This window comes from Chlamydomonas reinhardtii, chromosome 17 (genome assembly GCF_000002595.2).
Source record: "Chlamydomonas reinhardtii strain CC-503 cw92 mt+ chromosome 17, whole genome shotgun sequence".
NCBI lineage: Eukaryota > Viridiplantae > Chlorophyta > Chlorophyceae > Chlamydomonadales > Chlamydomonadaceae > Chlamydomonas > Chlamydomonas reinhardtii.
The window spans coordinates 1,011,750-1,037,106 of record NC_057020.1 but is presented as its reverse complement, the minus strand read 5'-3'; the positions used below and the strand labels follow the sequence as shown (position 1 = coordinate 1,037,106).

Genomic DNA, 25,357 nt, shown 5'->3' with positions numbered 1-25,357 from the left:
GAAACTTTGCACAAGTCCAATTGTGCACAACCGATTGTGCACGATTGCTTCGCTCCCACCCCAGACACAGTAGGCGTACATTACAGTACAGTACTCGCGTGCGCTCCCAATTTGAACCCTTTCTGCAAGTTTGATCCATTTACCCGGTCCAAGTCAACCATTCCGGCCCTGCCTGGGTGGCTGAAGGTTGACATTTGAGGTTTGGGCTTGTGCAAAGTTTGGGCTTGTGCAAAGTTTTCGGATGACTCGGCGCGCGATGTGACCCGAATTGTGCACAAGCCCCGGCCGAAACGCGCACCAAAAACACGCCAATCACTTTGCAAATCCCCGTATACAAATGACAAAATCAAATGAAGGGGACAACAAGCCAAGCGCGGAAGATGAAGAAGAGCAGCGGAGCCAGCGCGTCACGGTGAAGCAGCGCGACCCAATCACAGGCGTGCCGACGGTAAGTGGACATGCAACTTGCATAGCTGGACGCAACTAAGCTGGATATGCATCGAGGCCTGCCGTTGAAACCGCGATGGCCGGGCTGGCCAAAGCAAGTGCTCGCTTCAATTTGGGTTGCCCTGCATAGAATATCCCATGTTTACGTGTGACTGGACAAGTGGCTGTGGCTGGTCGTCATGCCCGGAACCAGTGCTGTGCCCCTACTGCGGTGCGGCGCGCCTTCGCCTCCTCCCCCCCCCCCTTCGCCTGGTTCAGGTCGTTGAGGTGGAGGGTATGTACATCGGAGGACAAGCCTTCAGTGTGCAAAGGAATGACACGGTTATGCTGTACTGTGAGTGCGCATGCGGGCATACATACTCCACACTTTGGTTGTGAAGCCGCACGCTTCCTTGACGTCCTCCCTCATGTCATGGCGTGCCGGCGTGCCCTGGTGAGAAGGTGAGTGCTCACAAACGACTTACACCCAACCCCTTGCACCCGACCCACGTACTGCAGCTGAAGAGGGCTTGCCATATATCGGAGTCGTCCTCGATGTGAGTGGGCGCACCATGTGTTGGGGGTGGGTGCACACAGTCGGTCCACCCTCCCGACTGTCTGACACACCCGGCACACAGCGGCACAGCCGCCTGCATGCACGATGCCTGAACGCATCGCACGCCCTACGTATTGCACATAGCTGTCAATAAACCAGCCAACCTATATTCCCTCTTTTGGTCTACTCTTATGAATCGTATCCCACACGTATACGGCATACCGCGTGCAGTTTGATGAGGCTGAGGATGAGGGCCGGCCAGGCGAGATGGAGGTACAGGCCCGCACGTGCTGGCTGTACCGCACACGGGACCTCAAGGGCGCAGCCAAGTTGGCTATGGAGGAGGAGCCGGCGGTGACGCGGCGGGCGGTGCTTTCGGAAGCCAAGGCCGGCGGCGACAAGGGCACCCTGCAGGAGGTGGGGCTGTGCCGTACACGGGAGCCTTGTGCAGCCTTATGGAGTGATGGGCCATACGGCCGCAGGAGCATGTCTGCATGCGCGACTAGCTGGTGCCTGTGCGGCCTTGATCATCTACCTTCCCTTCACACCCTCGCGCTAGTTTGGTAGCCTTTCACGCCATGCACTGCCTAGCTGTGCCGTTCGTCGCCAATGCCTGCCGACAACGTGTGCCGTGCCGTTGTTGCGCGCTGGGCTGCTATGGCTGCTGTGGCTGCTTCTGCAGGTGTTCATGTCAAACCACGCCAACCATGTGTTCGCAGCCTCCATCATGCACCACATACGGGCGAGTAGGACATGTAGCGCCGGGTCCGTGTGTGGAATCTGCGTGTGTACGGTGTCGGCCCAGCGCTCTACCGGTCCTTGTGTGGCAGAAACATATGGGTTTATGCCCAATGCATTTTTTGTGGCCGCAGGTCTGGTGCTTACCAGATGGGCGCCTTGAGCCGCTGCTGCTGCCGGCGGGCGCAGCGGGTGGGGGGCCGCCGCCGGGGGCCTCGGCGGCGTCAGGCCCGGCCGTGTCGAGGGGGGTGCTGCTTCCAGGGTTCGTGGCACGTCGCATGTACCAAACCAGCAAAGCCAGGCTGCTGCCCCTGGGGAAGGTGGGCCCCGCGGTGGCGAAGAAAGAACTCGAGCCATGGGTGGGCGAAATGGTGAGTGCTGGGGTGGAGAGCGTGGGTGGAGAGGGATGGTAACTTGCAGCGTTGTGCCGTTAGTAGCGTGCTACGCATGGGGCCCGGCAACGATCCGCAACAGTATCTTAAAGATTGCATAAATGAGATGTTGCCCTTAGCTTGTTTAAAGATGGCAGCGGTGTGCCATTGTGCCGCCTTGTTTGCAGGTGTCGGAGCTACTGCGTCGCACGCAGGCGCACCTGCCGGCCGCGATGGCAGACTGGGTGCGGCGGTGTGGCGAGCGGCAGGCACGGTATGAGTGAACTCAACGCCGGGCCGAGTGCTGACTGACTCAGTGCGAGACGGATGCGGCGGCGGTGATGACCCACACTGCATTACAGCGTATTAGAGAGGAGCAGGGGACGCAAGCACTGCGGGAGTGGATGATTGTATGTGGTGTGCCGGGCACAGCCGCCGAGTAGGCGGCTGTTAAAAGAAGTGTGGCCAAGCCAACGGCCGACGACAGAATGTCGCGTGCTGACTCCATTGCCTGCGTGGCTCTGTTAACGGTACGCCTCGAGAAGTATGAGGGCACTTAGTTCACTCAGAAGAGTTGGAATGGAAACATGATCGTAAGGCACGGTTGCAGGTGGTGCTCGCCAGCTGTCCAGAACTGTGCGTCAAATTTTTTGGCTGGGCTGGTAAGTATGAATAAGGAGTTGTGGCTGTCTTTTGAGACGGGATGTTGGGCCACTGACGAAGGGCTCACAGAGAGCCATGTACTGCGGCTAGTTCCCCACTACATATGCACCATAGCACACTGCACACGCATAGCGCCGGACTTGTTTCTGAAAGGAGGATTGATGAGAGGGGAAATGGAAGAGGGTCATGGTTCCATGACAGACGACCGAGGGGCCAACGCTATGATGGACTGGGGAGTATTCTATCCAAGTACATGGATGGCATGTAAGGGCGTCGGCACAGCGGACAAGTACGAGTGTCTGAGCGAGAGTCCGGCGGCGACCGTTTGCAGCTGAAACAGCGCTGTGTCGCTGTGTCGCGCCCGTACGTGTGTCACGTACTAACGTACGATTTTGTGTTAAGCCTTTTGACCGTTTCCCCCAGGATTGCCCCGTCCGCACTGTGCCTGTCCGTGCCTGTCCGTGCCTGTCCGTGCCTGCGTGCCTGCGTCTAGCAGTCTCGGCGGCATCACCGAAAACCGCATCACCGGCACCCGACGCCCACACCCCAGAGGCAAGTTCATGAATGCGGATATTACAGAGGGGACAGTCCCAGCACCCGAAGACGCCGAGTCATCACATGCTATCAGGGCCCAACTTGACTCCACCAACCCCGACTTTGCTGCAAACCCTCCCGCGGGCAAAGTCCGTGTGACTCCGCGCACAGTGAGTCCTAGCCAAGCCTCAACCCGCCAGAGCCCCACCGCTGTGCCTCAACGCCACAAGCCTAGGCACAGGAGTGCCGGGAAACGTCTAGGCCGCAGGACACACGCACAGCGCACGCACTAACCAGGGCGCAAGCGTCCAGGTACTAGAACGGTCGCCCACACGTGCATCCTGCCCACACACAAAGCCACAAGTCCATGTGGGGAGTGTTTGGGGCGAAGGGGAATGCCGGCAGAAAGTTCGGGAAAAGTCCCTGCGGAGGCGGGCCCTGAAGACTTACGGGGCGATTCGAAAGGCTGTTTTTTGCGTTGGTTCAGTTGTGGAGCGTGAGGCACGGTGACGACCATCAGGCGCGATGACACCGGACCGCAGGCAGAGGCGGGGACTCGAAGCGAGCGTGGAGTTGAAAGAGGAAACGGAAGCCTTGATGATAGTCATACTGCTAGACTTACTTTTGCGAGCATCAGCTTAATAGACATCTCAGCCTTGCCGAGTCACGCGACCAAGCTGCCAAACGTGCACTATGGCAAACGACGACAAGCATGAGCTGCAGGAGTTCAAGCTGCAGGTCGCCGAGCAACAGCAGCGCTGGGAGCAGCAGCAGCGGGCGCAGGAGCAGCGCTGGGAAGAGCAACAGCAGCGCTGGGAGCAGCGCTGGGAGCAGCGGGAGCAAGAGATGGCCGCCCTCAAGCGCACGTTGTACATAGTGACCAAGGGTAAGCTTGACGCTTAAGCTGCGGGGCCGGAACCGTGCTCGCTGTTGCTCTTCAGAAGAATGCTCGTTCGCCATCGCCAGTCCGCGGAGAATAGGAGCGCAACTATAGCTGCACTGGTCTTTGACCCCACTGGTCTTCGTGACCCACTGGTGTTCGTGTGGCATGCGCAGAGGACGTCGCCCAACTGCTGCGCCTGGCCCTTTCAGTCATCGGCTACGGACAGCGCTCCTCCAGCCCAGCGCACGAAAAGCTAGCTTAGCTGCTCCTCCTCGGCTTCGCAGTGGCGGACATGTACGCTGTGGCCACCATCTTCCTGGCGGCGTACTTGAAGATGACGCTGCCCGGAAGGACACAGTGAGTCGGGTCATGCTGGGCTTGCTGGCCGTGTACTTCGTGGCCCGGCTTGCGGGCCCTCACGTGGCGGCGGCGTTTGCGCGCGGCTCTCGCGTGGCGCCCGCAAACGCCCGGGCCGTGTGAAGATGCGCCCTTGCTGACCAGGACGGCGGGGCCGGCTTGAGGTAGCACCCACACCAACTGCATTGCGCTGATGCTACACCAATGCCACGGGAACAGGTGCTGGAGCACACGGCGCAGCAGCTGGCTGGTGGAAGGCCCAAGGAGGAGGTCATTGTTGGCTGGGGCAACGCCACCACTGGCTATGGCGGTTGCATCAGCAGGTTGGGGCGGGGCCCAAACCGGGCACTGCTCCGCCTGCTGGTGGACAAGTACGCGCACCTGGTGGTGTACGTGGACGAGTTCTACACATCACAGGCAAGATGAGAGCAGACGGGTTGGAATGAGTAGACAGGTGGTCGGGTGGACAGGATGGAGCTCATGTACAGGTAGTCGGGTAGCCAGCAAGGTTCACACTGTACTCCTGCCCCCTCCCTCCCCAGATTGTGCGAAGTGCGGGCGGCGCTTGCTCGGCGACGGGCAGCGCTGCCTGCAGGCGGTCGTACCATGGGGGGGCTCACGTGCTCACCAAGTCCAAGTGTGAAACCACTGCGGGACGGTGTGGGTGAGTCCACTTTGCGGGCGGGCGGCTGGCTGGGTGATGGCTGGGTGGCTGGGTGACGGCCCAGTGGGGCTCAGTGGGTAATGGCTGGCTGGGTGACGGCTCAGTGGGGCTCAGTGGAGCTCAGTGGGGATGACACGTTGATGACACGGCTCCGTGGGTGAGGGCTCAGTGGGGCTCAGTCGTGGGCTCAGTGGGACTCACTCACTCTACCCTCCCGACGGTGCAGGGACGTGACGTCAACTCCGCAACCAACATCCGGCACGCGCTGGTGGAGATGCTGCTGGGGCACAAGCGACCTGCATCGCTGCAGACTGGCGGCGGCGGCAGCGGCAGCGGCGGCGTCAGCTGCGGGGGCGCGTGCGCGCATCTTGGTAGCGGAGGGGGCGGGAAAGGCCACATGGAGGAGTAGAGCGCAGCGCCGCCCAAGAAGCGGTGCAATCGCGCAGGCTGAGGAGCCGGCTGGTGTCTAGGTAGCGGTCCGCGGTGGGGCTGGCAGGGCATGCGTAGCGGCATGACAAGTAGTGCGGCTGTTGACAACTGCTGTGTCTGGCTGCGGTTGGCTCTGCTATGGCATCGCGATTGCTAGGCACCTGGTTTGGCTCTGTGCCTGTGGAAACCGACCCCCGCTATGTCCGGGCGATGAGGTTGTTCGGCCTCAGACTGTGGAGGGGCTCAGCCCCTTTTCCCGTGACTGGGGAACACTTGTCCCCGGTTCCTCCTCGCCTCGCATCAGGCACCCATACTTCTTGCCACGTTTCGAGCAAGATCATTAATGTCAGGTTATTGTGCGTACCTGTCAACTTGTTGGTTGTGCCAGTCCCTTGCGATGCAATCATACGAGCTTCCATCTTGTCCCCGCAGTCAACCTAGCTCCCGCCCAAGCTCCTGCCCAACATCTCGCGCTCTGTACACACTCGTTTGTACCTATTCATCCTCGGCATCCAGCAGCGCCGGGATCACAGACGCCGGACTCAACCGGCCCAACTGCCCTTGTCCGCCAGGTAGCCCAGGCGGCCGCCTCTGCCGCACCGTCGCGGCCGCTCGCTCGCCTCCAGCAGCTGCGCCCCCGGCGCCCGCGGCGGCGGCGGCGCGAGGCTGGAAGGCGGCGCGGGCGGCGGCGGCAGAGCGACCTCGCCAACCTGCCTTGAACCCTGTCCCATCACACATCCAGCAGCCCGGTGCCGGCCAGCGGGGAGGCCACGAAGCCCGACATGCGGCCCGGACCAAACAGCGCCGCATGCTCGTGCAGCGCCTGCACCGCATAGCGCACCTGGGGGGCAGGCGGTTATCACCTTGTGTTGGCATAAAGACATAACAATGCAATCACGAGCACGAGTTGAAGGGCGCGGTGGGGCGTAGGATAGCAACGCGAAAGGACTACTGTGAGACACAGCAGTGGGTGTGTGATGGGACAGTGGTAAGGCAAGTTGGTAAAGTCCCGTAGGGTGCAGCTGATTCCCAGAACCCAACAAACGGCATACAATTGGCAGCGGCAGGTCAGGAGTAGTGCGCGGCTGGTCGAGACACAGCAGTGGATGGGCTCAAAGGCGGTGCGGAAACCTCGGGGAGGTGTGGCAGCAGGCACACCAGCCACGCGTGTCTGCCTGTCCGCCCACCAGACCGCCGGACTGCCCACCCGCCTCTGCTGCAGTCGCACCTTGCCCTCGGTGGTGAGGAAGCGCGCCACGAAGTGTTGTGAGGCGTTGACCACCTGCCGCAGCTCGCCGTCACGTGCCGGGTCCTGCGTGCGTACAGTGCGTGTGTGTGCACATGGGGAGTGTGTGTGGGGTTGGGGCAGGTGGTGGAGTCATGCAGGGCGCCCGAGGGCGGCTTCTGGATGGGGCACACAAGCCCTGGCGCCTGCAGCTAATGCGCGGCACGAGTTGTGGTGAGTTGGCCAGGCAAAATGCGCGCCCGTGTTGTAGAGCAACACAAAATGTAATGTGTCAATGGGCAACAGACTGAACCGGCACACACAGAGGGATGACACGCCCCCCCCCCCGACACAGGACACGACAGCTGACCGTGCTGGTAGGCTGGAACCACGAAATGCTGATACACCGTCCCCACGCGCCGTTCCGAACATGTATGGGGGTCCCCCAGCCCATTGGGGGAATGGTTCGAGTTCGGAAGGTTCTGAAGTTCCTGACTTGAAGGAGGCGGGGTGGGACTGTGCGGGCATGATGGCGCGGGTTCGCAACGATGTGAACGGATGCAACAGCTCCGAACGACTCCGATGGGCAATTACGGATGTTAAGGATGTAACGAACGTTGACCCTTTTTACGCAAGTGATTCACGCAAGAGCGCCAAGCCGCCAAATGAACACACCCTGACACGACGCACGCAGCATGCGAGGGAGACGACACCAAGAGTGAAATGTGAAGTACATACAGGCGGAAGCTTGCACGCCCCTGCTCAACTTCCATTTCTGCTGGCTTCCGCTTACGTGGCCGCATGCTCCCTAAACTGGGGGTCTGCCGTCTGCGTCACAGCAGTCCTACCTGCAGCAATGTCAGCACTGAGCCTTGCCATTGACAGGCAGCAAAGCTAGGTGGTGCGCGACCAGCTTGCGAAACACCATTCAGATTAAGCGGTTACGTAGCTAGCACATAAGCATGCGTGCACGATGCACACCCTCGGCAGCCGCACAAGGTGCCCGCCCACATAACAGACACCACGGCCTTTCCATGCACTGATGCTCAAGCTACACAGCTTGCTGCTACTACCGTTAACAGCTACACAACGTCCTCTACTTAAACTTCCGTGCAAGCCTGACTTTACGAGTTACGAGTACCGCCCAACTGCTCTCAACACATGTATGAATGCGTCAGAATGTGATCATAAGCGCCATTAGGCATCAAATAGTACGGTACTGCCTGACCGGGCAGAGACACGGAATACAATACGCCACTGGATTACCAGTGTTGCGCAGCTTAGGCAATGCTGTTGCCTCTCATACGCAGAAGGTGGGCGCATTTAGTTACTCGGCTTTGCGCGCCTTGCGCCACCCAATGCGACTGGTGTAGATCGCGGCCAGGTAGGTGCTGCAAGCGACGTTCACAACGACGGAGAGGAGGGCGACGTACACAGCACGTGCAGCCACCCAGGGCGTACTCATAGTTGGATCAAGCCTCTGTGGTGGTGGTGGTGATTGAGCAGCAGACACGCACTGAGAGATACATAGCGACAGAGCAGCTGATTGTCATAAGCCAGATATATGCGATGCCAGCACTGAAAACCCCAGGGAGCTCTCACAGACCCGGCACTCACCAGCCACAGCAGCCCTTGCACGGGGATGCGCAGCAGCACAAACACCAGGCCGACCCAGGGCGGCGACTGCGCTCGGGTAGGCCACAGCGGCAGGGCACACAACAGGAAACAAGCCATGGTGAGCGGGAGTGGCGGTGGCAAACGCGACACGCCAACCCAAGGACGCCCTCATGGGCTATATACATTACGCATGTATACGCGCTGCGCTGCATTCGCCTTGTCACCCTACACAGGAATGGCCCTCGCCCGCACAGACACACACACACACACGCCCGTATGGGCGGGCTTCTTCATATTATACACAAGTATACACACACAATGTGGCATGACACACGCTCTCCCGATCACCCACCAGCGTCAGGGCCATGTGCAGCGCGGCGTTGCCTACGAATGCGCCCGCGCTCAGCTCGTGTGCGGCCACGCCCGCCGCGGCCGGGAAGTGCAGGCAGCCAATGAGGAAGCCGGCCGTAATCTGCCCCACGTGGCGGGCATAAGCCTCCGCCGAGACGATGTGGTCGCAATACCGCGCGGCGCGGGCCGGCGCAAGCCGCCTCAGGGCCAGGCGCAGCATGGCCAGCAGGGTGCTTGGGCCGCAAGCGAGAAGCGCCGGGACCATGAGTATCAGGAAGTCGGAGGTGCTGGCCGCTTCCTTCCAGGTGCGCAGGCCAAACACCAGCAGCGAGATGTTCACGGTGATGGTCCTACATGGGTTTTTAAAACAAAATGGAAACATATGATGTGAGTGCGAGCGGTATGCACGTACGGCAATTGGACATACCGTATGCCCTTTTGGTCAGCTTCTAAATTATCCCGATAAAAGCGCGCATCTATGCGGCGCCCAGACAAACTCACGCGAAATTGGAAAGCTGCAACCGATAGCCGGCAACGAAGGCGCAGAACCCGTCCGCGTCCGGGTTGCTCCAGATCGGCAGCTGCCATACCAGGGGCTGCAGCGCCCACCACCCCCTTAGCACCTGCATGCGCGCAGCCCGGCTGCCACCGCTGTCTGCAACGCCGACACCTGAAACACCGCCGTGCACAGCCGCCACGGCGGCGTCAGGCACAAGGTGCTGCTTCCGCAGCCGAGAGCCGCCCGCCGCCTCCGCAGCTGCGAGCCCACCGCTTCCAAGCTCTGGGCACTCGACAGCGGGCGCGGCTACCACCTGCTCCGCCCCTGACAAAGGCACCTCTTGCGTGTCGGCGTCAGCTGCGCCAGTCCCTGCGCCACGTGGCGCCCAAGACACCGGTGCACGGGCGTCATGCGCCTGGTGCTGCTGGTGCTGGGGCGGCATTGCCGCAGCAGCGCCCTGCACCATTCCGCCGGCCAAAGGCAGCAGAGGGAGCTGCTGGTTCCTGTGGCCCAAGCGCGGCGCCGCCATGACGTGTGGTGGCTCGGGCGTGTCGCAGCCGACCGTGTGCGTCTCGCCACCCCCGGCACCACCCCCGGCATCACCCACGGCCTCACGCCAGGGGGCCAACGGCGCCGACACGGGCCCAGCTGCCGCGGTCGCGCCCAAAACGATGGCACCGAGGTCGCCATTGTCGGATCCTTGATCCAGCGACGCCACGCCCTGCTGGATCCTGTCGTACAAGTACGGCAAGGTCACGGCACCCGTGGGCGTGGATCTAAGCCACCCCAGGAGGTGCATCCCCAGCTCCCTCACTAGCATCCGCTGCTGCTGCTCCTCCTGCTCTTCGCCATCGCTGCCGCAGCCTCCGCCACTTCCACCATCTCCATCGCTAGCGCCGGCCGCGGCGGCTGCCGCCGGCAGCGCCAGCGCATGGGTGTGCTGCAGGAAGTACGACATGTCGTAAAACACGTCATCCCACTCCTGTGCCGTGCCGCGCCCGACTCCGCCGGCCTCGGCGGCCTCCACAGCTGCCTGCAGCTCTGCTGCGGCGGCGTGGTCGTCTAGAAGCAGCACCGGCAGGCAGGTGCCGGCAACTTTGCCGGGTGCGCGCACCTCCACCAGCAGCAGCCCGGGGTTGTCGGGCAGGCACGCCTCCAGGAAGGACACACACACCTCCAGCACCACCGGCTGCGGCACAGGAGTCGAGGCTGCTAGGGCGGCAAGGGCCGCAGCGGTGCGGGCAAGAGGCTGCGGCGGCTGGTGCAGCATTGGCGGCAGCAGCTGCAGGTCCTGTGGCTGCTGCTGGGACGGGCGCGTCTGTGGCTGTGGCTGCGAGCGCGCCCGGCGGTCAAATGGCCTATCAGCTGACGTGGGCACGAGGGCTGAGCCCACGGCAGCTGGCGCCGCTACGGAGCCAACACAGGCGCTTTCGGAGCCCGGGCCTCCGCCGTAAGTGGCCCCAGGCGAGCCGCCGGCGCCGCCATAGCTGCTGGCGCCGCGGCTGTTGATGTTGCCGTGCACCAGGCTGTGGCCGCCCACGGTGCTACTGCCGTCAAAGGCACCGCTCAGGGGACGGGCGGGTGTAGCCGCGCTGAAGCTACTGCCGCCGACAGGCGTGCTGCAGGCTGCGACAGCGTCGGAGGCGGAGTCCGGGAGGCTGTCTCGCATCATGCGGGGTTCGGCATCGCCGGTCATCCCCACTGCGTCCTCGACCACCGGGACCACCGCCTCCGCCTCGGCGTCCATAGCGCACGCAGGCCCGCATTCAGCCGTGTCGGCTGGAGCCGGCATGAGGCCGGAACCGGGGGCAGCGCCATCCGTCACGAGGCGGTTGTCAGCGCAGCTGGTGCCGAGGATGCCGCAATAGTGCACGGTCGCAGGCAGCACTGAGTCATTGCACCGGACAAGCACCTCTGGTAGATCGCCACCGGCCCCGGCACCGGCACCCGTGCCGTCGGCACCAACGCACGCAATGCAGTCCCACAGCACATGCAGCTGCAGGCGCACCAGCTGCTGTCGTGTCGCTGCTGCCGGTGCCGCCGCGGCCACGTCATCAGCCCTATTGGTCCTGTCCCGGACATCCACGCTTTCAGCTGTCATCACAGTGATTACTCGCGGGCTCACTGACAGCACCTGCGGGACGGCTGGGTCATCAGCCAGAGCCGCCCCAGACCTCTCCTGCGGCTGGTGCTGCGGCTGGCATGCTGTCGCCTCGTCGCCCCACGAGCTCCTGCATGGGCGTTGATCGCCACCGACACCCGCACCGGCGGCTCCGGTGCAATCTTCGCCCTGCGTCTGTACGTGCCACTCGCACGTGTGCCCCGAGCCACCACTCCCGACTGCAGCTGCGCCCGCCCAGTCCCAGTCCCAGTCCTCAGCTGGCACCTCCGCAGCCGCCGTCGCCGCGCCCGTGCGCTCTGGCAGCCCCAGCGCGCGGATGATTGCGCCAATGTCCACCTGCTGCGCCGCGGACGAATCCAGGCCCACGCCCGAGAGCGGCTGCTGCTGCAGTAAGCTGTCCACAGAAGCAGAAGCCGGGGGCTGGTTCGATGATGCAGGGCCCGCATGCGCCGCACCCTCCTCCCTCGGCTGTGGCATTTGTGACCAGGACTGCAGCGTCGCCTGCGTCGTGCTGCTGCCGATGTTGGCGTTGGCGTTTCTCCAGGCGCGGACATCCACAACCTGTACGCCGACGGAAGCATGGTGTTCCGGGCATGTCAAGAGCGCTGCAAAGGTACCCTGCTAGATAGTTGCACTGACAGAGCCTGACTGCTACCAACACTTTGCAAAAAGCCTTTCCCCTCAGTGCACAGCGCAAAACGTGCATGCAATGGCCGTGGCCACGTGGCACCCCTGTCTTCCAGCCTCCCAGCCGTCCCTCAAGGTCGCACACACCAGCTCAATGCAGCCCGCCCGCAGGTAGACTCCCTCCAACTGCACTCGAGACCCCGCCAAAACCTGCAGCAGCAGTCGGAATTGCGGCAGTGGGGAGAGCAGCAGTGGGAAGTGCAGCAGTCGGGAGTGCAGGGCAGCGCCGCACACCGAAGACACACACATCCGGCACACACACACACACACACACACACACACACACACACACACACACACACACACACACACGCACACGCACACGCACACGCACACGCACACGCACACGCACACGCACACGCACACAAGGCGGGACACTAAGCGGGACTCGTTTCGTTGTTTAGGTAACACACACACACGCACACACACGCACACGCACGCACGCACGCACACACACACACATATACATATATACACGCGCATACTGTAAGCCTTGAACTACCCCCTGGACAATGCAGTCGTCCACATACATCACACATACACACCTGCTCAATGCGTTGGCGGTACCCGGCCGCCACCTGAGAGGGATCCACGCCGCGTATCTTGATGGATACAGTGAGTAGGCGTGTACGGGCGATGTACGGCGCGCGCTGTACGGGACCCGCGTCCTGCTGCCGCGCAGTGTCCTGATTAAGCTCTGCGTGCGGCTGTGCTGTGCGCTGCAGGCTGCGTCCGGCAGTGCTTCCGGCCCCGAAGGCCCTTCCGACAGCTGCCGGGGGCCTGGGAGCTGCCGCGGCCCTGGCGACTGGCTGCAAGCGGCGGGGCTCGGCACTCCAGGCGGAGGGCTGGTGGGTCGACGGTGACGAGAGCAGCACGCGGGCAGATGCATCAGGTTCCGCACCAGCAGCAGCAGTAGCAGCGGCGGCGGCAGCACCAGAGTGCAAAGCCGCAGCAGCAGCCGACGCCACCGTTGCGGTGCTGCCCGCATGCGCTTCGTAGCTGTGGCCGAAGGGCGCAGTCAGCAGCAGCAGCGCGGGACCCCCGGCCGCGCTGGCAGGAGCGGGCGGAGCCGCGGTGCCGCCAGCAGCAGCCGTCAGCGCCGCCGCCGACCCCTCTAGGCTGCTGACTGGGGGGTGTTGTGCGCTCAGTCCGCCGCTGCGCTCCTCCTCCGTGAGCAGGGGGCTGCTGCCGCCGGCACCCAGGAGCTGGTCACTGCTGGGCCAGCCGCCACCACACACGTCACCCTCGTCACTGGAACGCGCCGCGCCGACCGCTGCTGGCGTTGTCAGTGGCATGCCGGTATCCGTGTGGCTGCCAATTGCATTGCCGCCGCCGTTCCCGGCAAGCTGCTCTTGCTGGCCAGCCGGCACGGCCGCAGGCAGCTGCAGCAGCCCGCCGGCCCCCTCCGGCTGTGCCGCGCCGGCCTTGGCGTCTGAGTCTGTCACTGCTTCCGACTGGCTCGACGCTCCTTCATCCGTGCCGTACAAAGCATCCTCACAACAATCGCCCGCGTCGCCGCCTTTCCCGCTGCTGCTTCCGCCTTTCGTGGAGCCGGTAGCTTTCCCGGCGCCACCGGTGCTGCTACCGCCTGCGCCCCCAGCGCCCTCGCCGTTGAGGACGGACAGGTGCGCCTGGGGGGCGCCGCCGCCGGCAGTCGCTGCCGGTGCGGACGAGCCCTGATCAAGAAGCCGACGCCGCTGCCGCTCATAGCGCAACCGCCACGACTCGATAAACAGCAGCACCACTGCGGCCGGGACACCGCCAAAACAGCCACAAGGATCGCCAGGGTGCACGCCCACACTGCCTGCTTGTGAACCTGCCAGGCTTCATCCACTTGTTCTCAGGCAACAGCGCCCCTTGATCGCGCCATACATTACCGTGCCACAAAAAACAAAATGTTGCATAGCACCCAGCTTTACAAGGCCCAATCGTGAGACCATAAATCACCGTCAAGCCGCCAAACCCTCACCGGTGGACGCCATCTGCTGCGCCAGGACGGCTGGACGCCGCATGCCCTCCTGGGCCGCCAGGTGGGGGTGTAGCGCGGCGTAGCGCAGGCTCAGCCATGACACGCTGACGCAAGCCACTGCGCCGTACACGGCTTCACCCCAGAACCCCAACTGTGTACGGCAAAGCACGGGTGGGTAGTATCAAGAATTGAAAGGACGGGTTGGGAACGACAGGTGCAGGGAAGGGAGGTGAACGGCCTAGGTAAGGGAGGAGAGCAGAGGGCTTTGGGCAGCGTGCATGTTGCAGCGGCTGTCTCAACCACATTGAAGCACTGATGTGAGTCCGAGGCTCACCTTGAAAAGACCTGTGGACGTGACGTCGATGACCGGCGCCATTCGCAAGTACCTGTGTCCACGGGTGTGGACGCAAGCATCCAGCCGGGCGCGAGATCAGGTGTGCGCTTGGGCTCGGACGGACCCAGCTGCACGACAACTAAATGCTCATGTGCGCAATGAGGCTGCTGTGGCCTCGGTGACGCACCAGAGCGCAGAGCGCGACGGCACCACCTCAGGGGCTCGGAAGGAAAGCACCAGGTGGAACATCGTGCACTGTTGGGCAGGAGCGGCACATGACGACAAATACACACACACACACACACACACACACACACACACACACACACACACACACACACACACACACACACACACACACACACACACACACACACAGACAGCAGTGTGTCAGCACAGTCGCCGGTCGCCCCCCTCACAGGAGCACGCCACGGCGGTGGGTGCAGACCTACCGCATACAAGGCCGTGTTTCACTATGGGTACACATGCACACATGTACGCCACGTAGATCGCTACCGTACACTGTTGCTTAAACGCCACCACACAGCCACATAACCCCTCTTACCATGAGCCGCTGCACCGCGTTCAGCAACTTGTGCACGTAGTCGGAGAAAGCGTGGATTGGCGCCACGGCCGCAAAGAGCAGCCTGGCGATGAGAAACGTGTGCTGCAGACTGCGGGCGGGGGATGAAGAGGCGACAACCGGGAGGGTGGGCGCGCCGTTGACATCGGGACCGCTGCGTGCCGTACTTAATGCCTCCCGTGCCAACTCGAGGATGGCCTTCCCCGCGTCGACCTAGTGCCACAACGGAAGGGCCACGGCACCGAACTCAGCCCACAAGCTGCAGCACCACCAGCCAACTGCCAAGCCCCAGCGCATTGCCATCTTTGTGCGCAAATATTCCAGCGCTATGCACAACAGAACAGTCACTCACGTGGCCCAGCGGTCTCTCTCCTTGAGGAGGAAGAAGATGGGGTAGGCTGACACGCCGTTCCGCAGCAGGAACCCGGCCTTGGCGGCCGCGGTCCCGTTGCAGGGAAAGTTCTGCACAACGGGATGCCACTCCGGTAGCGTGTTCTCTTCCAGGTCGCCCTCACACCAGGCCGTAGCCATCCTGCGGTGCCGGGGGTGCAGTGACGGGGTGCAATGTCGGGATGTGGATGAGGGCTGGTGAGGGGCGGGGATGCGGGGGAGAGCCGGATTCGCGCGGCTGCGGTGCAGTGATGTGCGACCGGTAGTTCGGGAGTCTAGGCTGGAGCCCAGGCTTTTGAAAGATGGACATGCCCCGAGAATTGCCAGCCACGCGGCTCTGAGCGATGGCTTCATGCAAACCCGCCTGGACCCCGCCCTCCCCCTCCCTGCGGGCCCCACGGCGCGCACGAAGGGCTTCCACAGGGCGGACCGTGGCACCCTGTGACACCCCGGTATATGTACTAGAGCCGCTTACATATTTAACCCTAGAAGGCCGGTGACAACCTGTGCGCACCAAGGCGGTCGAGCGAGGGTGGTCAGACATGATTGCCTCTACAACAGTTCAGACTGAGAAGCTTGCGAGTTCCTACCATCATAAGTAGTTTGATAAAGTCAGGCCTTGACACGAAGTAGCTCTGCGCCGCTTGCACAGCGAACCGACTGAACCGCTGGGGACCGGCCCCTCCCGCCTGCCGGAGCATCCTGCTTTGCTTCACCAACGAAACGGTTACTATTTTACTGCTTTATCATGCCCGTAACTACATGATCGAGAAACGAGGCTGTGGACCAAGCCGTTTCCTGCGAAACCCCAACACTTGGTCTGCAGGTCTGCACTGCGTTTCCATGCGATCAATTATTACTATATTATGTAGACACGAGGGAGCCATCTCGAGGCCATCAGCAGGGGCCTTTCTTCAAGTCGATGGGCGATGAAACTACACTCCGGTTAACGGCTGCCTCGCAAACGGAACAACGCTGCATCCCGGAAATAGGAGTTGGTTATGCAGGGGCGGACTGGGAGGTGGCGTTTCCCGCCTTTCCTGCATAGCTTACAGGGGCCGGTGGAGGGGTCGCCCAGGGGGTGCCCCAGAGCACGCCCCTCCACCCCTCCTGAACCTGACTCTGATTCCTGACCCTGAACCCGACTCTGATTCCTGACCCTGAACCTGACTCTGATTCCTGAAAACGCGCCTTGCTGGTTGCCGTGCTTCCAACAACCTAACAGACCGGGTCACGGTCACGCCTACCGCATAAGTCATCACCTCATGCAGGACAAACATCTGTCAGGGCAGTCGGCCCGAAGCGTCACTACCACCTGACGTTGTCGCCGCATCAGTTCGGTCACTTTCTCCTCGGCCTTCGGGATGATTTGCCCAAGCCACCAGGCTGGTACATAAGGACAACCGCATCGCACCCGCCACCTGCTGCGATGGCAAGCAACCACACGCAAGCAAGCAACGCACCCAACATACGGTACTGCTTACGGTACTGCTTGAATCTCACCATCTAGGCTCCCAACGACCAAGGCCGTGGCCCATAGTCCACCCCCCGACATTGTGCACGACCTCTGCTTCTCGCCAAGACCACGAGGGCCGCAAGCGCAGCAAGCCCTGCGCACAAACGTTATTCTGCCACCTCTTTGTAACACCGCCCGCCAGCCGTGCTACAGTGAACTTCGTTCATAAAATTGCTCCCCCGGCACGCGTGGCTACCACTCACCACCTCCAGCCTGACCTGCAGCCCATATACGGTATGAAAGTAAGAATGTAAGGCCACACGCCACATGCCTTTGTTTATTTCAGTGAATTTACCCCCGTGCGGGACTGCACACACACACACACACACACACACACACACACACACAGGCTTCGTTTTGTTGTTGTTGTTAAAACCACACACATATACACACGCACACACCATGCACACATACACACGCACACACACACACACACACACACACACACACACACACACACACACACACAAGTGTGCACACACGCACCCTCTTGAGTCGCGCCCCATCTTGCGTCCCTCACCCAGACTTCCGGCACTTGCTACCGCTCAAACCTTGCCACCTTCACTGGTTAAGTTCACCTTGGCCTGAATCCGGCCCGATGGCAAAGGTCGCCTATAACACCGTGTGCCCCACACACTAACACCCACAGCACTCCAAGCGCCCAAATACACCCGCGTGCCTGCGCTTCGTCAAACCCTTGCCAGCGGGGGGTGGGAAGCATGTGCACTGCAGCAGAGTCCTCTGCAGTCCAGCCTTGCCAGCAGCAGCAGGACTTGCCAACCAAAAACCCGGGCACCTCCATTTCGTTGCTTATGCCGAACCCGCCGCAGCCACCTCAGGCACGCGGTCACGCCTGCCTACCTCCTTGCTTGCTCACCAGGTCACCAATCAAGCATCTGGCGCGACACAGAAAAGGAACAGTCACCCAAATCCCACCCCTCTATTACTTTCCAGTGCCCGCGGGCCTTGGCCTGCATAGAAAGGAGGGCTCGCTGACGCGGCAGTCAGCGCGTGACGTAAATGTGCGAAAGAAGCCAATTAGGCGCACGTGATTGTGCAATGAGCGCAATGCGAATTGCGATGCGCCGGCACGTACGACACCGTGCGTTGATCTCGTGCGCAAAGCGCTACCGTCTCGCCTCTCAAGCACGTCTGGGGCTCTGGGCACCGCTCTGCATCCTCTTGCTCACATGCTGCTAAAGCTCTCCGCGAAACCGTGCATACGTTCTCCTTACTGGATTGTAATAAAGACACATGCGTTTGTGCAGGGGCGCGCTCCCAGCCGCTTGAGTATCCATGCTGGAGCTGCGTTCAAGCACTCATGCATTGAGTCGCTTTAAAAAAAGCGTAAATCCCCGGACAACGAGTGCGCACGCGTGCCTCGACGCCGTTGCGCTAAGGACGAGAACCCAGTCACTAACACTCACCACACATGCTGCGCGGGCGCGAAGACCTCCTGCCAGTCCGTTATTAGCTGCCCGGACCGTAGAAGGGCCCAGCACCTGCCTGCCTAAACCAACGAACACACAAAAAGCAGATTTGCACGGCTTGAAGCCATACCGTACCTCTCTCGTAGTAGCACAGCCGCAGCCCCACAACACAGATCAATCGTTCGTGTCTCGTCCCTTTTCTTATTAATTGCCTCTACTGTTGATCCCCCTTTCTCCAGCTACAATCTGTTCCTGCTACTGCTTTGACTGCTTGAAGGCGCCCACCGTCCGGCCGCGCTGGCGAGCAGCGAACAGGCCTTGCAGCAGCCAGTGGCTGAGCAGGTTCACGGCGAGACTCAGCGCCGACAACGACGCAGCTCGCAGGCACACACGCGCCGGCGGATTCGCCGCGGGCGCCTGCTCCAGCCCGCACCACAGGGCTGCCAGCAGCGGCAGGCGCAGCACGGCGTGGGCTGCTGCTGACGCGGGGTCCATAGCCTGTGGCGGGGCGCGCGCAGCCGGGGGCACACTTGTTTGAAGAGGGCAGAGCGCCGCCTTGCGGGGCACGCGCAAGTGGGCATTTAGAGGGAGGTGCATGTAGTCTTGTAACACAGCTACCGAGTGGCTGAATAGCAAATGCAAAAGCTCTTACCAGGTTAATGCCCAACAGCAACACGTCGCACACAAACACGCCGCCGCCCAGCTGTTGCATCGAGACGCCACCGCCACCGCCGTCTCCGCCCAGGCCAAGGCCGAAGCCGAAGCCGAAGCAGCCTACCAGCGCCGCCGCCGCGGCGTGGCACAGCACGCGCAGCACGCACGCCGCGCGCACCAGCCGCAGATAGGCGGCGCGGTGTGGGCGGATGGCGCCCATCGCGATCCATCCCAGGCACGTGACGAGGTGCGGCAGCAGCACCAGCAGCAGCGGCGCGGCATCACGCAGCTGCTGTAGCGTGGTGGAGGCGACCGAGTCGGCAGTAGCCTCCGAAGGCGCTGCGCGCGCCACGGCGGCAGGGCCCGCGGCACCGTCGACTCCGGCCACATTGGGCGGCGTCGGCATGGCGAGCAGGCGCCGCACGGGCAAGAGCATGAGCAACATCACGATGGCCACGTGGCTGCGCGGGAAATGGAGGTCGCGGTGCAGCAGCAGCCCGGACGGCGCGTCAGCCAAGCTCAAGAAGGTGCAACCGAAAACTGCATGCATGCGGGTGTTCCCGACCTACATAACTTATATGTGCATAGGGCCCTCGGTCAGCACGCGAGCGGTCGCGTCCACGCCGTTGCCATCCTAACTCCAAAGAACTCACATGACGGATTCTTGCGCCGCCGCCCACTCGCCGACAAACGCAGTATACTCTGGGTCTGCCGCACCGCGGCGCAGTAGCCGCCACTGAGACGCCACCTCCCCCCAGCAGCGCTGGAGCGTCCTCGCCACAGTTGAGGCTGCAGCGCCGCGGCCCTGCAGCACGGTTCCAACAGCGCTGCAGACGCCGTCAGGACATGCGCTCGCTGCTGCCGCTGCTGATGCTGCCGCTGCCAAAGGATGCACAGCGGAAGCGATGGATCCGCTGGTTTCGTCTCTTGCGACAGGGGCAGGAGCGGCGGCGCTTACTGCAGCCGCAGCTGCAGTGCCGTCCAAGGCTGTGGAAGCAGCCGCATTGGCGGTAGCCGCCACACCAAGTGTAGCGTGCCAACCGGACGCCTGCCCAGACGGCCCAACGCCGTGGAGCCCGCCCGCAACGCCGGCGCCGGCGGCACCAAGCATCGCCACGGCCGCAGCCGCCACCACGGCGCTGCTCACCGCCCCGTTGTTTGACGAGGCAAAGCGCGGCGACGGCTCACTGCCGCTACGGGCCACCTCGGCCGCGGTGATGCCCGAACCGAAGCCGCTGGCAGAGCCCACTACACCTGAATGCCCCGAACCGGCAGTGCCGCTCATGCAGAAATCATCCGTGTCCAACCACCGCACGTCGTCGGTGCGCGCATCGCTGTTGGCTTCGTAGTCGCTGCCGCCAAGGTAGTATGCGGCGAGTTGTTCGGAGTCCATGCCGGCGTGTACGACCGACACGCTGCCGGCACGGACGCCGCCGCCGGCGCCTCGGCCGGCGGCGGCGCTACGGGCCGTAGTGGCTGCAGCGGCGGCGGCCGCGGTGCTCTCCGCCGCGAAAATGACGCGCATGTCGGCCTCGTTGGCGCCCAGTGCCAACACGTCCGACTGCACGTCAAGCCGGGCAGCGGCAGGAGCAGGTACAAGGGCAGGGGCATCAAGGGTCGAGGCCAGTCAGCTAGAGGTCGGCTGGCCAGCGGGGGCCGTGCACCGGAGGACACAACACCACCAGTGCGGGGCGAACCAAACACAAGCAAGCAGTGCGACAAGCCGCAAGCAGCAACACACACGCCAGCAAGGAAGGGCGCGCAGGCCGAGCCGCCCAGGCGCTCACCCGCAGGCGCGCCAGAGTGAGAGGCCAGGTGTTGGCGGGAGCGGCGGCGAACCAGCCCAGCATGTGAAGCCCCATGTCGATCAGTCGCGCACGCATGAGCTCCGACGCGGGGTCCGGAAGAAGCAGTGCGGCGGCCGAGGCGGCTGTGGCTGCGGCCGCCGGCGTGCCTGCCAGCCACGCAGCCTGCTGGTGCTGCTGTTGTTCCAGCTGGAAGTGGAGCTGAGCCTGGTCTGCGGCTTGATAGCCTGGAGCAGGGCCGGAGCCCAGGCCGGTTGCGGCAGCAGTGCCCGCAATGGCGCCAGCGGCGGCCGGCAGCCCCAGCGCGTCGCGGTAGCGGCGCTGGGCCAGCACGCGCAGCGCCGCGGGCAGGTGATGGAAGAAGGCACCGAGGTCCATGAACACTGTCAACGGCGAGCACAAACAGCGCATGCAGAAGACCATATTGGAACAGGGGCGCATAACAACCAGTACCAATCCGCACACTCTAAGACTGCATTCTGAAATGTATAACCGTAGGGCAGCGTTCCTTGGGTTTACGTTCCAATCGCTGTACCGCAATTTCCCCAGAACTGTAAGCGAGCGCCCTCGCGGCCGGCGCCCACTCACCGTCCTCCAGTTGCTTGGGGCTGCCCAGCCACGTCTCCACAGCCGCCTGCAGCTCCTCCGCCAGCCCTGGCTCGTCCAGCAGCAGCACCGGCACCACGCAGCCGCGACCGCCGCCCGGCCGCCGGGCCTCCACCAGCAGCAGGCCCGGCAGCGGCGGCAGCGCGTGCAGGCGCAGAGTGCAGGCTGTGAAGCTGGCGCTGCCGGTGGCGCCTCCGGGGAGGCTGTTGCTGGTAGCGCCGGCAGGGCCGCTTGCCGCGGAATCTGCAGCACCGACGCCTGCGGCGCCTGCGTGCGGGAGGCCTCCGCCAGCGGCGTAGGGCGGCGCCGCGGTTGGCGTCCCCGCCGGCAGCAGCAGCGGCACAAACGTGCATGTCGCCGGCAAGTAGGTGCCCTGCGAGCGCACAACCATCTCGACCGCCAGCTGACCTGCAGCCCCCGCCGCCGCGGGCGCAGTGCCGGCAGCGCCAGCAGCACCTAGGCCCTCGTCAAGTGCTGCGCCGGACGCCTGCGCAGGGCCGCTCACAATGCCGGGCATGTAGACCGTCAGCGTGGCGTGGGTCTCCGAGGGCCTCCCCGGTGCCGCAACCGCGGCGGCGGCAGCTGTGTCGCCAGAAGCAGCAACGGCAGGGGCGTCTGCGTACAGGCGACTCTGCTGGAAGGTCTGCTGCAGAGCCGAGGGCGGGCGCAGCGCCAGCACGCGCGGCACCACCGCCGCAATGAGCAATGTGTGCATGTCGATGGCGGCGGCGGCAGCGGGGCTGACCGGTGCCGACCAGTCCGCCGCCACAAGTGGCAGCTGCGTCTGTTGGTGCTGGGGCTGCTCTAGTTGGTGCTGCGACAGCTGCGACTCCGCCAGCTGCGGCCACAGGGAGGAATCGGACTGCTGCGCCTCCTGCAGCTGCTGCTGTTGCTGCTGCGACAGCTGCAGCCGGTGCAAGCGCTGCGCGGAGGTGGGCGAGCCAGAGCCACGGGCCGCTGACAGCAGGCTCGCAGCAGCAAACACGCCCGAGCCGTCGCCACCTCTGCCGCCGCCATCAAGCTCATCGCAATGCCACTCATGGTCAAGCGTATCATCAGTGTACGGCAGCTGAAGCGCGCGGATCAGCTCGCCAATATCCACAAGCCCGGTGGCGTTGCTCGTGACGGATTCAGATCGCCGTACGTAGCCTACGCCGTGCGCATCACGCGCCGCCGCCAGCGATGTGCGGCGCGAGGCACCCGCCTGCGCCTGTACTGGTGCGACAAAGGGACTCGCCATGATCGGCGGGCTCGGTCCTGCACTAGCCTCCGGGCTGGCGCCCGCAGCCGCAGCCGCAGCGCCGATGCCGGCGCCGGCGCCGGCGCCTAGGAACTGCTGTGCGGCGTAGCGTGCCGCGTGATTGTCACCCGCGGAGGCGCGACGCAGGCCGTAGGCGGCGCCAGCGGCGCCACAGCCACCGCAGCCGCCGGCGGGGGGGCTGCCAAAGAGCGCGGCGTTGTCGCCGGCCGAGCGGTGCGAGCCGGTGAAGCCTGCGACGCCGTACACAGCCGCCTGCCGTACGGCACGGTTGTCGCCCGACGAGCTGCACGGCGTTGAGCACAGTGATGGGGTGCGGCTGTCGTCGCCGCCACCGCCGCCGCCTGCGGTTGTACCATTGGCAGAAGCGGTGTGGGCGCCCGAGGGGCTGGCGTCGCCTGGGAAGGAGATCTTCGTGCTGAGGCCAGCTACCGACACCAATTGTGACTGGGACTGGGTGTGGGTCTGCGGGGGTGTGCTGCCGCCGGATTCGGCTCCGTTGCAGCCGCCGCTACCGGCACTGCCGATGCCGTGGAGGGCGGCCTGCCATGCGGCAGGGTTGTCGCCGGCCGAGCTCCTTGGCGTGAACCGCTTGGAGCAGGCGTGCGTGGAGGAGGTGACAGCGTCGGGGGTTGAAGTGTCGCGGAAACAGGCTTTGGCGGCGGACCTGCCGGCATCACATGCCGGAGACCCCGCGCCTGTGGTGGCGTTAAAGCCGTCTGCGCTCGCCTGTCCCTTGGCGGCGGCCCACGCCTTGGTGCCTAAGACCTGTGAGTGCCAAGGAATTGGACCGGCAGCAAAGGGCAGGTAGCATCTCTTTGTCAGCAGGAAAAACGCGCTGTTGGCGGGCACATGCTTCCGGGCAACCTGTTTGCAGGGAAGAAGGAGAACGGCTTGGATCCATTTTGCGCGTGCATGCCTCCTGCGCCCAAAACGCAAAGTCTGACCCAAAGCAAAGCGCGCAGCCCAATGCACATGACTTAGCACCCATACCAGGCAGTCTGAAACCACGGCGACACTATTCAAACCGCGCAAACTCACCACCTCGATGCAGCCGGGCCTCACGAAGATGCCTTCCATTGATAGGCCACGGTCCGCCAGCGCCTTCTTTAGCCGAGTCTCGTAGCCGGGACCGAGATGCTCCGAATGCGCAGGCGCGGACTCCGCTCCACGGATCTTGACGTGCGTCGTAACTTGCGCGGCGTTCTGCTGCCGCGAACGAAGCCCGTACGGCTGAACCTGCCAGTTCATGGCCGCGACGAGGGAGGGCGGCGGGGGGCCGGCAGGCCCCGCCACCGCTTCCCACAGCCGGCCCAGGCACCGCCAGGCTGCCGAGCGCAGGCCCCGCAGCCACGCCGGCTCCCATGCCGATATTAGCGCAGATGCCAGGACCAGCATGCCGCATGCGACCGCATTCATGGCGCTGCGGAGGGGCCCCTGTGGGGGCCGCCGCTTACTTGCTAGGGTGTGGTGGTCCCGCGAAGTCGGGCTTGGACCGCAGTGCTCAGCCGGCGAGCAAGAGGCCTCCGCACCCAGGCTGCGTCCATGAGCGTCCATACGTCCAGGTTCTCAAACAGCCGTTTTAGTTGCCTGCTCGCTCACTGCTCAGCGCACCGCCGAGGATGGGCTTGTCGCCCGACGCGATGCAGGACAAATTCTGCCCAAAGACAGCGGCTATAGTAGTGTCTAGTGTTACCACCATCTGGGCTTGGGGGCGCCAGAGCTGGGGGCACTGCAACCTGGAAAGATGTATGCGCGGGTACGCTTGCCGGGTACGCCGAGGTTGCACTCGGTCATGTACCTGATATTATAAACAGATAGCGCGGATAGAAGCTCAGGCTCGCTGTACGCGAGAAGTTTCCGTAGGAAAGCGACTGGCAGTGTCTGCTGAAGCTGGACCTATAGTTAAACCTCAGATGTATATAAATGCGCCTAGTATGGGGCTGGTCACAAAACTCAGCCTCGCCGCTTGAGGGCACCTGTCTCTTGCGCCCATGAGCCCGAGTATAGTATTCGTATATGGTATCTATATAATATCGCGTGGGATTGTTGGCAAGTGACGGCCGGTCATGTGTCAACGACGAAACTTGAACTCCATTGCTTGTCACTTGGACAATGCTACTTATATCGTTAGAATCAGCGCTATATCTGCATTGTAATGCTGCTTTTACTATCGCGTTATGGCATGCCGAGCCCGACTTCCCCCTCCCGCACGCGCTCACTGCCTGACGCCGGACCGCGCAACCACAGTACTCAACGAGATGTGTGTCGCCTTGTGTGGCTGAATTCTAGTATGTCTGTGGCTGCGGCCGCCGGGCCCAGGCTGCTGTCGCACAGTAACATTCCATGAGCGACGACTGGACGACAGGTGTTGTCGAGCGTCAGGGGCGAGTGCCATTGCCGCTCCCACACGCGCAGCATAGCGGTATAGATATGGTATGCGGTCTGCGGAGCCGCGGTACGCCCCCGTCGGTCTGGGCGTCTGGCGCGCCGCGCAGTGCCGCGCTTTGTGTCGGCGTCCCGGGTTTCAGGGCCTCTGCGCGTGCGGGATGGGGTGCCTCGTCGTCCGCGCGGGGATTTCGTGCACATCGAGAACCCCTGATGGCGCCCCCAGGTGTACGGCGTCTAACAATTCGCGCCTCAGTCGGAGACATGCGTGTCTGCAAACTGCAACGTGCCAGCAAGTCAAC

The 25,357-nt window shown here is 63.2% G+C and overlaps 5 protein-coding genes across 5 annotated transcripts; 2 read left to right on the top strand and 3 right to left on the bottom strand.

Moving 5' to 3' along the window:
- Positions 1–41: 41 nt before the first annotated feature.
- Positions 42–3,168, top strand: CHLRE_17g703550v5 (uncharacterized protein). Its single transcript, XM_001691532.2, has 7 exons — positions 42–448; positions 706–781; positions 946–983; positions 1,214–1,399; positions 1,665–1,724; positions 1,855–2,091; positions 2,280–3,168. Exons 1-7 carry the CDS (start codon positions 338–340, stop codon positions 2,373–2,375), a joined length of 804 nt encoding a protein of 267 aa, XP_001691584.2. The 5' UTR covers positions 42–337; the 3' UTR covers positions 2,376–3,168.
- Positions 3,169–3,801: 633 nt separating this feature from the next.
- Positions 3,802–6,087, top strand: CHLRE_17g703495v5 (uncharacterized protein). Its single transcript, XM_043071957.1, has 5 exons — positions 3,802–4,174; positions 4,345–4,528; positions 4,748–4,945; positions 5,071–5,192; positions 5,419–6,087. The coding sequence occupies exons 2-5, from the start codon at positions 4,464–4,466 to the stop codon at positions 5,424–5,426; spliced, it is 393 nt and encodes a 130-aa protein (XP_042914416.1). The 5' UTR covers positions 3,802–4,174; positions 4,345–4,463; the 3' UTR covers positions 5,427–6,087.
- Positions 6,088–6,329: 242 nt separating this feature from the next.
- On the bottom strand, positions 6,330–7,311 carry CHLRE_17g703473v5 (uncharacterized protein). The gene is made up of 3 exons (XM_043071956.1): positions 7,267–7,311; positions 6,850–6,933; positions 6,330–6,462 (listed from the first exon to the last, which is right to left on the bottom strand). The coding sequence occupies exons 1-3, from the start codon at positions 7,276–7,278 to the stop codon at positions 6,352–6,354; spliced, it is 207 nt and encodes a 68-aa protein (XP_042914415.1). The 5' UTR covers positions 7,279–7,311; the 3' UTR covers positions 6,330–6,351.
- Positions 7,312–7,439: 128 nt separating this feature from the next.
- On the bottom strand, positions 7,440–16,241 carry CHLRE_17g703450v5 (uncharacterized protein). The gene is made up of 13 exons (XM_043071955.1): positions 15,989–16,241; positions 15,874–15,902; positions 15,361–15,540; positions 14,991–15,099; positions 14,613–14,680; positions 14,426–14,477; positions 14,092–14,242; positions 12,668–13,866; positions 12,210–12,272; positions 9,316–11,996; positions 8,816–9,164; positions 8,464–8,529; positions 7,440–8,326 (listed from the first exon to the last, which is right to left on the bottom strand). Exons 1-13 carry the CDS (start codon positions 15,989–15,991, stop codon positions 8,174–8,176), a joined length of 5,103 nt encoding a protein of 1,700 aa, XP_042914414.1. The 5' UTR covers positions 15,992–16,241; the 3' UTR covers positions 7,440–8,173.
- A 194-nt stretch (positions 16,242–16,435) lies between these two features.
- Positions 16,436–24,801, bottom strand: CHLRE_17g703400v5 (uncharacterized protein). The gene is made up of 6 exons (XM_043071954.1): positions 23,709–24,801; positions 21,392–23,435; positions 20,786–21,186; positions 19,652–20,559; positions 18,997–19,459; positions 16,436–18,842 (listed from the first exon to the last, which is right to left on the bottom strand). Exons 1-6 carry the CDS (start codon positions 24,084–24,086, stop codon positions 18,600–18,602), a joined length of 4,437 nt encoding a protein of 1,478 aa, XP_042914413.1. The 5' UTR covers positions 24,087–24,801; the 3' UTR covers positions 16,436–18,599.
- Between the last annotated feature and the right edge of the window lie 556 nt (positions 24,802–25,357).